Source organism: Zootoca vivipara, chromosome 3, assembly GCF_963506605.1.
Source record: "Zootoca vivipara chromosome 3, rZooViv1.1, whole genome shotgun sequence".
NCBI lineage: Eukaryota > Metazoa > Chordata > Lepidosauria > Squamata > Lacertidae > Zootoca > Zootoca vivipara.
The window spans coordinates 11,256,124-11,273,776 of NC_083278.1; the positions used below are offsets into that span (position 1 = coordinate 11,256,124).

General features: G+C 46.9%; 1 protein-coding gene across 1 annotated transcript; it reads left to right on the top strand.

The window, feature by feature from the left end:
* Window positions 1-362: 362 nt before the first annotated feature.
* On the top strand, window positions 363-15,125 carry BMP2 (bone morphogenetic protein 2). The gene is made up of 3 exons (XM_035110119.2): window positions 363-1,623; window positions 4,723-5,078; window positions 13,361-15,125. The coding sequence occupies exons 2-3, from the start codon at window positions 4,727-4,729 to the stop codon at window positions 14,203-14,205; spliced, it is 1,197 nt and encodes a 398-aa protein (XP_034966010.1). The 5' UTR covers window positions 363-1,623; window positions 4,723-4,726; the 3' UTR covers window positions 14,206-15,125.
* The last annotated feature ends 2,528 nt before the right edge of the window (window positions 15,126-17,653 follow it).

A 17,653-nucleotide genomic window follows, 5' to 3' on the forward strand; every position in this document is an offset into this window, starting at 1 on the left:
ACATTTCCACTCCCGAAGGAGCTGCCGAGCGCCGTGAAGAAATAGGTACATCTTTCTTCCCAGCGCGGGCCGGGCGTGCAAAGAAAAGTCTCGCGGCGGGCCGGAGCTCCGGCAGCTCCTCCTCCCGGCGAGCTTGACGGCTCGAATCTGGAAAGTTGTGGCAGAGGAGAAGCGAAGAGCGCGCTCAGTACCCCTCCGCTGCTGGGGCTTTGCGTATGTGTGCCTGCTTGTATGCGTGTGCGTGTGTGTGTGTGCGCGTGTGTAAGCTGGAGGGGGGGGGCAGGAGGAGGGAAGTCCAAAAAGGGGGCGGCGTTCCCTTTAAAAGCCGCCTGCCCTGCCGCGCTTCCTTGCAGCACCAGCAACCCGCCGCGCCAGCCTCGCCTAGGCTCTCCCGGTTCGCTCACAGGCCGCCTGGCGCTTGGCGAGCGCGCCTCCAGCCCCCGCGCCCGTGACCTCAGCCCGAGCCGAGCAGCCACAAAAAGCCCCGAGAGGGAGAGGCCGCCAATAAAGAGAGAAAAAGAGAGAGGCGCAGGCAGCTCCGCTTGCAGGAGAAGCAGGAACAGCAGCAAGGAGCGCTCGACGCCGGAGCCCAGGGCGCACGCAACGCGCGGAGAGAGGCAGGAGCCGGGTCGTGCGCTCTTGCCGCCGAGCCACCACCAGGAGCCGCCGGAACCGAGGAGCAGCAACAGGAGGAGGAGCAGCAGGAGGAGCAGCGGCTGGCCCGGCCACTAACTCTGCCTGCTCGCTCTTGCTGCTGCTTTTCTTTTTGCAACCAGGAACGAAAGCGCACGACCCAGAGGAGGAGGGGAAAGTGGCCCGCTTGGAGAGATCGGAGGCGGAATCCAACGCTTTGCGGCTGCTGATGCCAAGGGCATTTTCTTAAGGAGAAGGGAGCTGCTTTCTATTGACATCCGAGCAGGAGCGCCGAGGGAGCGCGCATTGCCGGCTCTCGGCCCGGAAAAGGGACGCTTCTTCGCCCCCGACACTCCGCGGCTCCTTTCTCCGGCTGTTTCGGATCTTGAGCATGTTTCCCCGGCGGGCCGGGCCCTGGAGAAGGACGCCGGCGGTGCGTGCTCGTTCCCCGAGCTTGGCTCTGGGGCAGCGCCCTTGCAGCCGGGAGTGATGCGGCGCCCGGGAGAGGCCAGCGGGCCAGAGAGCAGCCCCAAATCCGCGACCGCCGCTTCGACGTCTTCTTCTTCCTCCTCGTCGTTTTCCTCCTCGCTTCGTCCAGGTTAGCCCAGGAGCGAGACCATGCCCGGGATGTTTCTTCCTCTCCGCCGAGAAGCGAGCTCGGGCTGCAGCGCTGGAGAGGAGCTCGACTAGAGAGCGAGGCTTCGGAGGCGCTTGGAACGTTTGGTTCCCCTTTTGCCTCGGCTGCCCTCGCCGCAAACTTCCCAGGCAGGGAGGAAAATTGAGCACAGCTCCTCGCCGCTCGTGGACAGCTCTTCTCCCCGACCCCGGAGTAAGGTGGTGGTGGGGAAAGACCACCACCACCCAAAAAAAGGACGGATCGCACATCCCCCCCCCCTGATCGGCTACGCTACTTCCATGTGGAGGTTGGCTCCATGGACGTGCCTGAGTGTGCTGCTGCTGCTTCTTAAGCGATCGGCGGGATCCTAAAAGGTAGCAGGAGGCGGGGGGCGCTGGGGAAGGAGGGCGCGCGCGGTTTCGAACTCTGCACATGGCCACACCTGCCGGGAAACTTCCCGCGGGGACTCCCTACGGATTCTTTTCTCCGCGTTCCGCAGACTGTTGATCATCCATACCTCCCCACAACAAAAACAGTCGCGGGTCTTTCTAGGAAGTAGAATTAAAGCTAATGGTAAACGAGACATTTCTGGTGGCAAATCTCCCTCTTGGCATGTACCTTGACCACTTGTTGAGAGAATGCGGGAGGTGTGTGTCCCATACTTCCCCTTTTGCTTCCCCCCCTTCTCATTCTCCCCCGTGACAAGACCAGCCTCCCCCCCGCTGCCCTCTTCCCCCAGAATACTTTGCTGCGCGACTTAACTGCTTGCAGCGCCCATCCTAAGCGCCCTGCAGTATCCCGGGCCACAGGTGGCGGGCGGAGAGAGTACTGGGCAGGTCATTACGCGGCAGCATCCTCTCCTTTGTATTGCAAGAGGTCCTGGCTGGGACACACTTCCAGCAGGCCTCCGGAGTTGCTGCCTGTGTTGCTCTGCTGGCCCGGTCACTTGCTGAAACTGCTTTATTCGGGGTGTATTGCTTCGCTCTGCAAACTGCAGGCTCCCCACCCACCGCTGTTTCGGGAGCTTCTGAAACCTGAGCCCCTTTCTAGCCCATTATTGTAACGTGCCCCCCGCGCACCTCCATTCACAAATCCCACTGGTTTTGGTAGAAACATATCCGCGCATAAACCGTGGGTGGGGAACTGGTTCCAGATGTTTCTGAACTACAGCTCCCATCATGCCTGACCATCACCCATGCTGGCTGGGGTTGATGGGAGGTGGAGTCCAAGGAAGTCTGCAGGGCCACAAGTTCATCACGGCTGGCCTCTTAACAGTTATAGTCGAGGATCATTTACCGTAGCCGAATGAATCCGAGGCACGGAAAAGGGGTGCTGGAGAGTGGAGTTTTAGCTCGGTTTTACTGTAGAGACAACTAGCAGGCTTTTGAAAGGAAGAAATTCCAACAAACCTAAATTCACGTTCAAGCGCTTTACTAAAGGAGCGCGCGCGCACCTGAACTAAAACAGCAGAAAGGCTCTCTCTCCATGTGAGATCCTTGGATGAAACGGCTCACATGGATAAAGTTCTAGCTCGCAACCTTTGCAATCTTTTGCTTGTGGCTGCCGATGCCCTGCTCATTTTGCTTGATCCCAAAACTATTAAAATGCGGAGCAAAGGCGGGAGGGAGATGAAATAAGGTTTCCATTAGCTATGTGTAGGTTACAGGATGTAAAGGAGGGGGGGGGGGAGAGAAAGCTGGGCCTGGGAGTCAGGCAGTTTCAGGTCACAATCCAGCACACTGTCAGGTGCACTTGGTTTTGAATGCCTAATTCTGTGCTGACTTGTTGCCTTGGTGCATCCTATAATTGTTTCCAGTGGTTTTGTCCAGCCCTTGGGGAATCCATGGGCTAAAAAACTTAAAAGCCCACTCTCCTTACAAACCTAGGATGATGATGATGATGATGATGATGATGATAATAATAATAATAATTAATGTATTATTTATACCCCGCCCATCTGGCTGTGTTTCCCCAGCCACTCTGGGCGGCTGGAAGCTCCTCTTGATAAATGTTTCACTGCAGTCAAAAAGGCACATGTCCTTCCCCTTCCCCATGTAATTCTCCTTTCTAAAAAGGCACTCCGTGATTACCGTATATGTTCTTTCTTTACCATATTGACTTCCTGTCTCCTCATTCCACACCTGCTATATGTATGCCCGGGTTTTGTTCTCCCACCAATGCAGCGGAGCCACCTTACAGCAGGCTACGAAGCAGCTCAAAGATCACAATCCCATAATGCTGGCTCTCCAGCCTCCCCTCGAAACCCCACCATGCCACACCCTGCAATACTTCCTCCTTCAGCTAAGTCCCAGCATGTAGCTATGCTTGGGGGCTCTTCGCACAATACTAATTATAACAGTTCTGTCTCTATTTATTCTCTGGAGTGAACAGTTGCACTCAAATAGCCCAGGAGCCACAGTGTGGGCTTGTGAATATAATTTTGAAAATCCATGTGATTGTGGAGTTATCTCCAACCTCATATCATGGATGAATGTGTCGATATCTTGCTGCAGGGTATGCAGAAGCCGCTGCAGTTTTACCCCACCCTTCCTTAAAGGGGTTGTGGGTGGCATTTTTAAGTGAGCCATCTGAATCTTCAGGGTCTTTCATGTGCTTGCTCCCTTCTGAAATTTCCATTTCACACAGTCCTTTCTTTTGCCAGCGATTGCAAAGTTGTCCATGGTGGGGAGGTTGTGTGTTACCAATACAGTATTGTTTTGTGCGACTTGCCTAGAGGAATAATAGCAGCTTCTATGGGTTGTATTCCTCTAATGTTTACTCTGTTGAAATTAATGAACCCAGGTTACTCATGGCCATCGATTTCAGTGGGTCTACTCTGAGTAACAGTTGAGTATAACCTGTTGTTTCCTGGACTAAGAGGATCCATTTGTGGGATTTTCTCTTTGCTTGGGCCTTATCTCTGCTTTCAGCCACAGGATTGTGAATTGCCTTCTCTTTCAGCTACTTATTCCCCATTGCCCATAATACCAGTTCCTACCCATCTCACTCCACGTGGGCAGCTTCCATAATCTGCTGGCAGATTGCTACCCACCCCAGCAACTGTGGACATATGAGAGAGAGAGAGGAAAAACAATATCCTGCCACAGTTCAAGTCAGTACCAAAGTTCCCACTGGGGTCAGGACTGTCTCTCATATGCTTCACTTCTAGGGAGATGGAGAAGGTCCTACCTACAAAGACCATGGGAGCTGGGAAGGGTTATTTATAGATCAATGGTTTTGCATGCAGAAAGACCCTAGTTTGATCCCTGGCATTTCCAGACTGGCCTGGGCATATCCCGTCTGAAATTATGCAAAACTACTGGCAGATAATACTGAGCTAGATGGCACCAATGGAATGGCTTTGTACAAGGTGGTTTCCTACATTTCGTGGGCAAATGTTACACTTTGCTCATGCTGGTTTTGCCCTACAGCGTTTCCTCGCCTGCCGACTCACCCTCTTCCATTCTCCCCAGGTTGATGACCATGGTTGCCAGGACCTGCTCTCTACTAGCACTGCTGCTTTATCACATACTGCTGGGTGGTTCGGCCAGCCTCATCCCGGAAGTGGCCGACAGGAGAAGGTTCAGCGGAGACTTGGGCCGCGTCACTCCCCTGCAACTCTCTGAAGGGATCCTGCGGGAATTTGAACTGCGCCTGCTCAATATGTTTGGGCTCACGCGGCGGCCCACACCAAGCAAGGACATCATCATCCCTCCCTATATGTTGGAGCTCTACCATCTGCACACCAGCCAGAAGCCAACAACCATGGACTATAACCTGGAGAGAGCTGCCAGCAGAGCCAATACTGTCAGGAGCTTTCACCATGAAGGTAAGGAGGGATGCTCTTAGCTCCTGCTTCCACTGCCCAAGCCCTAACAAAAATAGGCTTGGAAATTCAACACTCCCACCACCCCCACAATTTGGAATGCTGCATTTGCCAAGACGTTTGGTGGTTGGATATTTGGGGTGGCCCAAATAGCTCATTGGGGGAGCACCTATTCCCAACATCCCCAGGTAGGGTGGAGGGAGACCCCTGCCTGGAATCCTGGAGGCCTGCAGCTGTTCGGTGCCAAATGCAGCAATGGCCTTGATTTCTTGTGCTCCTTACACTTCACCCATTAGATATATGCGATGTATCGCTTGCTATTTAAGCAGTTGTGAATTCTTCATTATGCAATTTGAATCTCTGTCTGGTTTGGTTGCTGCTACACTGGTATGTTCTAGCGAGACAAAGCATATCACTCAAATTTGGTTAGCTGAAAAGTGCAATTTAAATGTAAGGATTTTCCTTCTGAGCATCCATGCTAGGAAGGAAGAGATAATCACACTGGGCGAATAGAGCTGAAGTGTGAGTCTCTCTCCTGGTGGTGTTTCTGCTCAAACTCCTCTCAGCCTCCTCATAGTTCAGTGTAGGCCTGTCTTAACCATTTAAAAACAAACCAGGTTCTAAAACAGGCATCCCCAAACTCTGGCCCTCCAGATGTTTTGGACTACAATTCCCATCTTCCCCGACCACTGGTCCTGTTAGCTAGGGATCATGGGAGCTGTAGGCCAAAACATCTGGAGGGCTGCAGTTTGGGGATGCCTGTTCTAAAACTAATCTTGCTCATGTTGACTTGGAAATAGGTAGCCTTCTTTCACAGTAAAAGCTCACACCTGGAAGCACTGGGAGGAATTCAGCATCTTGCTCCTCTGATCAGGGCAAGCATTTTGCAATGATCTCCCTCTTTCTCCTTCTGTGTGCTGTGTGACTGGCATCTTCTGTTTAATTCTGGCCACTATTTTGATTGATTGTGGTGGGTGGGAAGCTTTCTAAACATGAAGTCATGTTTGCAGTAATGTAGGCGGGTATGTGAAGACAGTACCATGCCCATTTCAGTGCAAGCACATTAGCCTTTGGATCCCAAAATGAACAGAAATGGTTATCTCTGCATGGCTGCCAAGCCTCCTGGGCTGGGCACAAGCCATTGTTAGAGCAGACCCGCTAAGACTTCACTTAGTCATCCCATTGATTTCCATGGGTCATCTCCGGAATTACGACCAACCCAAAGATTGCAGTTTCAGCCTATGATTTCTTTAAAAAATGCTATTTGAAGAACACTGACACGTTGCGTATCCCTTCCCCTGCATGATGATGAACATCACTGAAACACATGGCCTTGCATTTTGAGACATTTTTAAAAGCACAGTCCATAATTCTAAGACAGGGGTCAGCAAACTTTTTCAGCAGGGGGGCGGTCCACTGTCTCTCAGACCTTGTGGGGGGCTGGACTATATTGGGGGGGGGAATGAACGAAGTCCTATGCCCCACAAATAACCCAGACGTGCATTTTAAATAAAAGGGCACATTTTACTCATGTAAAAACATGCTGATTCTCGAACAGTCCGTGGGCTGGATTGAGAAGGCGATTGGGCCAGATCCGGGCCTTAGTTTGCCTACCCATGTTCTAAGAAGTATAAAAGTTTTTGATTTTTTAAAAAAAGTTTATTTAATTTTCTAAATATATTTCTGAAGATTGAGCTTCTCACTGCCATTGTGTTGGCGGCAGAATCCTCCCTCCCTCCTAAAGAACCAGTATCCCGCATATGCTTATGATAATAATGTGGGTGGCCAATTTGCCCAGAGGAGTGTAGAGACCAGTTTTTCCTCGAGGTGATGATCCTACAGATGGTAGGAAACAACCTGGAGCAAAAATGAGGAGGAGTACGAGGAATGTCACATTTCCCCCTTTAAATAGCTAGCAATTTTAGTTGCTGGCTGTGTTTGTTTCATTAAACGTTAAGAATGGCAAACTACATTTCTAACTCGGCTGAACTCTTTGTTCTGTGCCTTATATTCATTTGTCAATTTTTAAAAATTGACTTTCATTGATCCAGAGCAAGAGAAGTGGGTGTTGTTTTTTTTAATTCTACAGATTTTGCCCAGATTATGAGTTCCTACCAATAAATTTAAATGTTGCAGGCTAAATAGGAAAAAAAGAGGTCTGTCTAATTTACAGTTGGCAATCAGGGTAACTTGGAAGGATTTCTAATCCCCATCTAATCCCCGTGAGAGATCAATTTAACAATCAATTGTATTGTCTCCACCATGACTTTGTCTTCTGTTTAAATCTAGATTTAGTGGAGACCTAAAGTAAGCCCTTCAGAAAGCAAGACTGATAAGTTTTGGAGCAGCTGCCCACTGGATTTCGTGGGCACCTTGGGCTTTAGGTCACTCAGATTAAAAGCCACAAGCAAATATGTACTTAACCAGACAGAACAATTGGGAGTAAATGCAACACAATCTTCAGATGCTCTGTGGCCACTTATTCTTGCATTTTTGAACTAGGCCAGTTTGCTGAATTAAAGGCAACTTGCTTGAACTTTTATGCAAAGTGCTTATATCCGAGTTCCTTAAACTTGAATGAACTTGTCTGCAGCACTACTGGGCAAAGCTTTACCTTGCATTGGCAAAGGGTTTTTTGTTTTGTCTTTGCTGCTTGCTGCTGCCTCTGTTCAATGCATATCCAAAAGTTTCACCATGATTGCAGCAACCTTCTTTCTTCTCCCCTCCATTTATGACCCTAAGCACATTTTTGTGTGTGTGTGTGAGATTAGCAAAGTCACTTTGAATTAGCTAGATTTACAGGTTCCTTTCTAGTTACAGGTAGGTAGCCGTGTTGGTCTGAGTCGAAGCAAAATAAAAAAAGGTGCTACTGAAGGAATTTTTTTATTCAGGTTCCTTTCTGTGTTTCTGCATCCCAGCCACAGATACTTTGATGCAACATGTACAAATAATATGCATTAGAGAATGTGAATCTACTGTCTTCTGCAGAAAGGCTAAAAACCTGAAGTTGTCAACCTTTTCATGGGCAGCATCGATGGATTGTAGAATTTGGGGGCGGAGAGAGAGACAAAATCAAGCTGCTTAGGTTACATATAGTATAGAGCTGGGCTGGCAAGGAAAGATACATAAATATGTATTTTAATTAAGTTTCTCCACAAGGGGTGTGGCCTACATAGTGATTATTCTAACTAATAGCAAGTCTTAATGAGGAAAGAGATTAATGGTGTAATTTAAACTTGCACTGTGGCATATGTGTGTGTGTAAATATAAAACTAATGAATGGGAGAACTTCCAGTAAACATTTCAATTGTGCCAAAATGCACCTTAATGCAAAACTACATATATGAGTGGGCAGAGGGAGGGAAGGCTAGCAAGTGTTTTGGTCAGCTTCCTTATTCCAACAAAATAAACCCTCTTAGGCGATAACCCTACACCCACTTGTGTCCCACTGAAGCCGAGAAGCAATGACTTAGCCATTTCGGTCCAGTGATCTATATAGCTCAAGAGCAGGCATAGGCAACCTCGGCCCGCCAGATGTTTTGGGACTACAACTCCCATGATCCCTAGCTAACAGGACCAGTGGTCAGGGATAATGGGAACTGTAGTCCCAAAACATCTGGAGGGCCGAGGTTGCCTATGCCTGCTCAAGAGAGAACTTGAACCCAGGTCTAAGTCTTTCCCTAAGTCTGTTATTTATTGTGGGAAGCCTGTTCTTTCAAGCCAATTCAAAGGGCTGTTCTCTCCCTCCCCCCCAAAATACAATAAAAGCAACACATAAAAGCAGCTTATCTAGAGAGAGCCACCTTAAAACAGCAGCAGAGATAACAGGTTAGTTTTTAAAAGGGCTTGGGAAATAGAAAGGATGTTAGGGAATGCAACCATTATGGTAGGTCTTTTGGGGTTTTATTTATATTGTAAACCACCCAGTGATCTTCTGATGAAGGGCAGTATAGAAATTTAATTAATTAATAGTACAGTAATAATCACCATCACCTTATGCCCCGAGGCGTCTTCCTGGCATGCCAGCTGCTGAAAGGCCCTTTCACAGGTGTGCTTGAGAGGAAAGGGAGTGCCTACCTAGACAATGGTGGGGTTTAGATACGAGAAATAGTGTGGAGGAACTGGTTCAATGCGAATTTGCTGGCGGTTGAGGGCTGCAACATCTGGAGGGCTGCAGGTTCCACAACTCTTGTGACCAGCATACAGGTGTGCTTGCAGAGAACCCACAGGAAAACCTGTTTTTCCCTGTCACTGTTTTTCTGTAGCTTGCTACAGAAAAAAACAAAACACACTTAACTTTTCTCTGAAAGCTCTAAAAACCTGACACGATCATTTACTTTTTCTCGCAATCCCAAGGGCCACAAATTATTTGAGCAAATCGTTAGATTGTTTATTTATTTCCTTTAATAAACCCACGGGCCCTTGTTGCAAGTACATTGTTTGCAGCTTGCAATATCCCCCCCCCCCGTCACATCCAATCCCATAAACCAGCCCAGTTAAAGAAGAGGCCTCTCCCTCCGTCAGTTCAGCATGAGAGTCTTAATCTCAGGGTTGTGGGTTTGATCCCCACATTGGGCAAAGTTTCCTGCGCTGCAGGGGGTTGGATGAGATGGCCTCTTGCAACTCTACAGTTCTACGATTTTGCCTCTCTGGGTAGGGAATTCCACAACCATGGAGCCACTTGTTGATTCTTGCCAGTCTAACCTTGCTCCTCAGCAAGCACATGTGTAGGGTCTCTGGCACTGACCTTAAATCTCTGGATGACCTCTCTGTCTTTGCACCTTTGTAACCATGCAAGCCAAGGCTTGCCGATCAGAAGGTCGGCAGTTCAAATCCCTGCAATGGGGTGAGCTCATCCCAGCTCCTGCCCACCTAGCAGTTCGAAAGCATGTCAAAGTGCAAGTAGATAAATAGGTACCGCTCTGGCGGGGAAGGTAAATGGCGTTTCCGTGCGCTGCTCTGGTTCACCAGAAGCGGCTTAGTCATGCTGGCCACATGACCCAGAAGCTGTCTGTGGACAAACGCCGGCTCCCTCGGCCTATAGAGCGAGATGAGCGCCGCAACCCCAGAGTCATCCACAACTGGACCTAATGGTCTGGAGTACCTTTACCTAACCATGTGAAACACGGGTTCATTGGGATTTTGGGGGGGATGGGGCAGGGGTTTGTTTAGCTCTGCATTTGTTTTGTACATGTCAGTTCAAAGCCACTTAAGAGAAGTGTCCAATTAAAGCACCAATGATGTAGATAGGGCAGGAATTAAAAACAAATCGAATGTGAGGTAAACACAGTGTGGCTGTGGCTTGTTATTCTCGCGACCCCTCCCTAGCCATTGGGTGAGTGGCTGTTTTTTCCCTGTTGCAAAACTTGGCGGGGGCAGGGCGGGAATGGGAAAGCAAGAAGCAAGGAGGGCTTTGGGTGGAAAGAGACTGAAAGATGGCAGCTGGTTGCTGGCTCTCAAAGGTAGTGAGGAGTCTCCAAATGCAGTGGGGTGAGGATAGAAGATGGCCCTGGGGGACAGGGCAGTGGAGGATAAAACACCGCAGCAGTTTTTCCTCTGAGTAAAAGGAAGCAGGGGACTCCCATAAGGACAGGGCGAGGAAAAACAAGGGTGAAGTAGATCTTGAAGGAAAGACACCAGGGGTTTGTGGTGGGTGGAAACCCCGGGAAAGAGTGTAGACTCAAAGGACTGGGAAATGGCTTCCATTTCCCCCAGAATAAGTTCTTCTGGAGAGATGGAGAATTTGTGGCCCTTCTGATGTTGCTGGGACTACAACCCCCATCATCCCTAAACACTGGACCGTGCTGGCTGGGGTGGTTGGGAACAGGGGCCTACAGTTTCCCACATCCCCTCATCCTGTTGTTCTGGCACTTCACTTATAGCCAGTGCTTTGAAAGGAGTCTTACAATGCTGTTCACAAACCACTCCCTGCCATTTTGTAGCCCCCACCTATTTTGGTGCCACTCGACCAGGTGGCTTCACCCTAAAGCATGTCAGGGCCACCCCTGCAAGATGGCCTCACTGCAGATGGGTGTAGATGCTCAGGACAACCAGATTTAGAGGGAGCCAATGATAAGTTAGCTTTCCTGTAAATGCTTGAGAGATACTCGTTGTCCACCATGGACTTGTGTACTTTAAATGCAAGCTCTTGTTTAGCTGACCATAGAGGAAAGGGACTCTGAACTCAGATGTTGGGGGATAAGGAGATGCCTTTGGATTATGGCCGTGTTTCCAAAGCTGCAGTGGGAACAGTTAGGCTGGAATCCAAAACTTGTTCCTTTGGTATTTAATATTGGTGACACTTCCAAGTAAATGGAACACCAACGGAGCAATGTGGCTGTTAAGATAGTTCACAATATGCTTAGACTTAGCCACAGTTGTTGCATGTATGACCCCACCAGTAAAAGTTGCAATATGTGGTGGTATTACCATTGTGTAGTTCACCAAGTGGGCTGGACACATTGCTTGTTTGTAACCCAATTTAGAGGTTATCTGAGAATATGGATATTGTAAAATAAAAAAATTCCTTCAGTAGCACCTTAAAGACCAACTAAGTTTTTATTTTGGTATGAGCTTTCGTGTGCATGCACACTTCTTCAGATACCAAGTTGATATTGTATCAACGGATATTGTATCACATACTGAGCCCTTGGAATAAAAACAGGAGATAGGGGAGGTCAAATCTTCCCATTGCTTTCTCCTAGATTTCTTTTACTTGCACATGAATTTATTCCTGAACCCAAAGTGCAAATGACGATTCACTTCAACTCTCATCGGTCCCTAACAGGGTCAGGGATGGTGGAAATTGTAGACCAGAAACATCAACCTTGGGGGCAGCAGTTTCCCCCACCCTTGGCCTCAATGGCTTGGTTAAATTTGGCAGCAATAGTACATCCTATCAATACTGTACAACGTTATTGGTCATAAGTAAATGTTAAATCATAGTACTACATTTCCCCAAAATTTTGTTTTCCAAAAAGCAAAACTCACACCTTAAAACTATCTGAGAGTGCTCCAATCTCCCACATGGGATGCACATAATTCCCTCCGCCCAGTATTTGTATTCATCCCCTCTCCTGAGCCCCACCCATCCTCATGCCATCCATATTAAATTGAACAAAAAGGAAATGGTGTTTTGTGTCCCTCGCCACTTTAGACGATGACCAATATACTGCATGTCTGCAGTTCAAATTTCAGCCACAAACTTAAGCAAATGGTCATTCCTCTGCTCCCACCTGTAATAACAAGTATTATGTAGGGGGGTGATCTTTCAACAGTTGAAATCAGTAGTAGATTTTATAGAAAAGAACAGGACAAGGCACAACTCACACAGTGCCTTGAAGGTTGGCAGAGTCTGTATGCCTATTTGTCCCTTATTTTGCAGTTAACTGTTCGTGATAGCAGTGCAGTAGACAGGCAGTATGGATGATGGATTTGCCAAACATGTGGTGCAGCTGTAGACTGTTGCAGTTCAATAGATCTGTGTGACTTGGTTGCCCATTCCTGCAATGCTGCCAGTGGGGACCCTCCCCCCCCAGCAAACAACTAGTCCTACCTGGTGCCCTACAGATGTTTAAGACTACAACTCCCATCAGCCCCAACCTATAGTCCCAAACATCTGGAGGGCGCCCGAATGGTTTAACTACTAAACCCATACAAGTTATTTTCATTTAGGGCCTCCTTGAGTAAAATGACTGGGTGTGCTTTGTGGAAAGGTCTATAATTACGAGACAGGGTTTTGGATAGTAAGTTTTGTAAATCATGAAACTTTGGAATGGCTTTTGAGAGACTGACAAGAACACTGAAGGTAGGGGTTTGTTGTTGGGTGTTTTTTTAAGGGAAATCTTTAAGAAATGCAATCCCTTTCCTTGATCCTCAGTCAGTTTTTAATTACTCTCCCTGGGCCCCTGCTAACCACAGTGTTAAAAAAATGTTCTTTAATACCCTTGAATTCCAAAGCAATGCCTCACATTTCTTCCCCCTTATTACGACCACCTGGAATTCACAGTGCACTCCTATGAGATCCAAAATGCATGGCAGCGAATGAAGCACTTTAACATCATGTTTCGTGGGCTTGCCTAAACAAACAGAAAGACAAGAGCAACTAAAAAAAGGAAAAGGAAGAAAAGCCTTTCGAATTTCTAACGTAACACACACATTTGCTTATGCTAATGTTATGGGGAAGCTTCTATATCTGTAGGGTACTTCGAATATTTCATGGCATTATCTGAGTTACTGACTGTGTTTTTCCCCTTCTCTCCCCCCACCCTCACCTCCTAAACCAGAAACACTAGAAGAACTTCCAGAAAGAAGTGGGAAAACATCTCGGCGTTTCTTCTTCAACTTAACTTCCATCCCTGAGGGGGAGTTCATCACTTCAGCTGAGCTTCAGGTTTTTCGGGAGCACATTCAAGACGCTTTTGAGAGCAATGGCAGCTCTTACCACCGTATTAATATTTATGAAATTGTAAAGCCAGAGAGAGAGGCCTCCCAGGACCCCATCACGAGACTTTTGGACACACGCTTGGTGCATCGTAACGCCAGCAAGTGGGAAAAGTTTGATGTAACACCGGCTGTAATGCGGTGGATTGCACATGGACAACCCAACCATGGTTTTGTGGTAGAAGTGGCTCACTTGGACCCCAGGGAGAGCACTGCCTCCCAGAGGCATGTCCGGATCAGCAGGTCTTTGCATCAGGACGATGCCAGCTGGTCTCGGATCAGGCCGTTACTAGTGACCTTTGGGCACGACGGAAAGGGACACCCTCTCCACAAGAGAGAGAAGCGTCAGGCCAAGCGCAAACACAACAAGCGCAAGTCCAATTGCAAACGGCATGATTTGTACGTGGACTTCAACGACGTGGGGTGGAATGACTGGATAGTGGCCCCGCCGGGCTATAGTGCCTTCTACTGCCACGGAGACTGCCCCTTCCCCTTGGCAGACCACCTGAACTCCACCAACCATGCCATTGTTCAGACTCTTGTCAATTCCGTGAACCCCAAAATCCCCAAAGCTTGCTGCGTGCCGACAGAACTGAGTCCCATCTCCATGCTCTACCTGGATGAGAACGAAAAGGTGGTACTAAAGAATTATCAAGACATGGTTGTGGAGGGCTGTGGCTGCCGCTGACGTGGCAGCAGGACGGAAAATGGACCAATGCAACAAAACAAAACAAAACTTGACACTTTAATATTTCCCAATGAAGACCTTATTTATGTTATGAAATGGAGAATTAAACGCATCTATTTTGAAAAAAAAAATCTATTTATGTCTACAGAAAAAAAGCGAGGAAAAAATATTTTAACCAGAGAATTATTCCTTTTAAAGATTTTTAAACGTATTAGTTGTACATTTTATATGGGTTTAAGCGCCCCCCCTTTCCCCCCTCAGCACATGAAGTATAAAGGTCAGATTGTTATTTTGTATTTATTTACTATTATAACCACTTTAGAAGAATAGCTAATTTGTATTTATATGTATAATCAAAAAAACAAGCAGAAGAAAAATAGGGTTTGTACATAATTTAAAACAAATGGTAGCTTTTTTTCCCCTTTTCCTTTTCCAGTGTGTATTTAAGTAAGTTGCGATGTGTACGTGGAAGGGTTACTATGGCAAAGGTGCATAATGCATTTTGCTTTCTGCAGTTCTACTGTTAAGGTCACGAGTGCAAGCCCAATGAAAAGTGGCTAATCCGCCCTGCTGACTCAAGATTATATTGTACAATTCTCAGGAATGCTGCAGGGTGGGCTGCCCAATCCATGAGAAACTGGCATCCTCCCGTGGGGGGGGGGGAGCATTTGGATAAGATTCAGACGGTTGCCGAGCAAGCAGAAATAGAACTTCTGTTCCTCATGAAGGTGTGACATGACCACCAACTGGGCTTATCTAGAAAACTCCCTACTTTAATTTTTTGTTTTGTTTTTTGGTCCTTGCACCTACAGAAAAGCAAAATGTTTATGCTGTTCCTCCCCTTTTAAGTAGTTCACCCATTGGAATCCTTGTCCTGGCCAAATATTAAATAAAATACCAGATTTCTTCAGTTTTTAAAAAGCTTTCTTTCTGTTCGCCTTTCCTACGGTGCCTAAGGTATTCCTGCTACTACAGAGTAACACTTGTTGAACGCCAGAGGTGTATTATTGCGCACACCTTGCAATCTATGTTAACAGGGCTCGGAGGGAGAACAGGTTTGTGGGAAGCAGCAAAGTATGCAAATGCCACCCTTTTATTTTCCTAGGGACATCTAACACATGCAAAGGAATCCGAGGAATTGCTACAGGGCCAGGCCCTAAATATCTCCTCCCCGCACCTATGCAAAAGGCTCCAGGGAGGTAGAAGTTCGCATGCAGTCAGATGCGTTGCCCATATGCAAGCATAAAGCTGAGTCAACTTGCACCCCCCATGTAATGGGAAGAGGGCTTCTTGGTTTCCCACGAGAGCTTGCAGAACAGGAACATAGATTCTACAGAGCAGGTGGGAAGTAGGCAACATGGCGCCTTCAAAAATGTTTCTGAACTTAAGCTCTCATCAGCCTCAGCCAGAGTGGCCAATGTGGTGGAGGGATGGGGGACTTTGCAAGTGTTAAACCAGGAATGCACCTGAAATGGGCTACTTACAAGCAACAGCGACAGGAGAAATGTGCACCAGAGTCAAAAGATGTAAAGTTACACTGCAATCTTACACATATCTACTCGGAGGGCATTCCCACCAAGTTCAGGGGGGCATTACTTTGGGAAAACCCAGCTGATTCAATTGGACTTGCATCTGAGAAGCTTTGTGAAGGATTGTGCTGCTAGTCTGGCTTGCAATAATGCCATTCATAACCATCCTGAAATTACATACTGTGGAATAATTTCACTTAAGTGGTTTGAGAACGGATCATTAGGTGTTCACGGGAGCATGTGTTTATTTTAAATGAAAGCAATGTCCCTAGAGATGTTTCAGTTTGTCCTCCAAAGTCAAGCAGTCCTAGTTAGACCTGCAAATGTTTTTGCACAAACAAAGACGTTTACATGGCTTTGTTTTGCAGCATTTTCCCCTTTAAAAAAAAAATCTTGGCACTGGAACTTTTTCAATGGCCTTGGAGTAGAGGGTCAGGGAACCTCTAACCAGTGCTTGTTTCCTAAAAAAATGTTTAGGGGTACTCTCATTTTCCTACTCATATTGAAATACTGCCCCTCAATGAGGCCAAACTTAGATTCACAAAATGTTTAGGGGTAAGTGTACCCCTGCGTCCCCCTAGAAAAAAAAGCACTGATTCTAGCAATGTTGCTAAACATGCCGTCATTGTTGTCTGAATGCCACAAAATGGTGCTCACGAGTGTCTCGCAACAGGTTAGATGAAGAGTGAGTATCACAATTCAAAAGCCTACTAGAAACAATTAGGAATAATCACAATTTTGGTAGGTAATACAAAAAGGGAATCCATACAACATCCAAACAAGACAAATAAGATTTTCTAACTTAGTAGCTTAAATCTGATGGATGTCTTACCAAATAAGCAACACTTTAGGCTGCACAATCAGTAACAGCAACCCTTCAGAATGAACACCACTCGAGAAGACATGTAATCATTTCATGATCTGTTCTTTGGCTTGGTAGGACAAGACTTTGACTGTATGGTCACATCCCGACTATGCATTTACTGCCCCACAAAAATCAAAGTAAAATCCAAGGAATTGCTGTTTACTCTGCAAAGGGCTACAATTCTCAGCACCCTTAACAGGCTGCCGTGCTCAGGATTATTTGGGTGATGCCATGAGCTTTAAATGTATGGTGTGGGTGCGATCTGAAAGATTTGGATCCAATCCAACACCCCCTTATTGGGGTATTGACTCATTTGTAACAGCAATTTTGGAATTACTGAATATTTTCTTAAACCAGTTTTGTTGAAAGCTTGTTAGCATCATAATCATACAAAAGGCTTTGGAGGCTTGCAGGACACTGAGAAGGGATGTTATAGAACAGGCATCCCCAAACTTCGGCCCTCCAGATGTTTTGGACTACAATTCCCATCTTCTCCAACCACTGGTCCTGTTAGCTAGGGATCATGGGAGTTGTAGGCCAAAACATCTGTAGGGCCGCAGTTTGGGGATGCCTGTTATAGAAGGTTAAGACTTGGAAGTACTGGAGAATATTCATGCAGTGTTGTGAAACCAAACAAAAAAAAATCCTTCCAGTAGCACCTTAGAGACCAGTTGGTCTACTGGAAGGAATTTTTTAAAATTTTGTTTTAACTACGGCAGACCAACACGGCTACCTACCTGTTGTGAAACCTTCATTCATAAATAATTTGAGGGAAGCAATATGGTGCAGTGCTCATTTAATATGTAAATATATAACCTGCAATAATTTGATCTGAGGTGACCTCGAAAGATCTGTCGTTTCATTTTTGGTAAAATGGCAAGGAAGATCTGGGTAATTTTCGTTATTTCTTCATGTCATTCATGTTTGGAATAGCGATCCCCCCCCCTGTTCTCAGCAATAAACAGTACTCAAACTTTCACACATTTGTGGATCATTTCCCACTCATGGTGACAGTTTCTTCTGTCTAGATCAGGCATCCCCAAACTTCAGCCCT

What these genes read in the sequence shown, in the direction of transcription:
- BMP2 (XM_035110119.2), top strand. Translation starts at nt 4,727, where the DNA reads ATGACCATGGTTGCCAGGACCTGCTCTCTACTAGCACTGCTGCTTTAT. An exon ending in CAGGAGCTTTCACCATGAAG is followed by an intron (nt 5,079 to 13,360) that starts GTAAGGAGGGAT and finishes CTCCTAAACCAG; the next exon opens with AAACACTAGAAGAACTTCCA.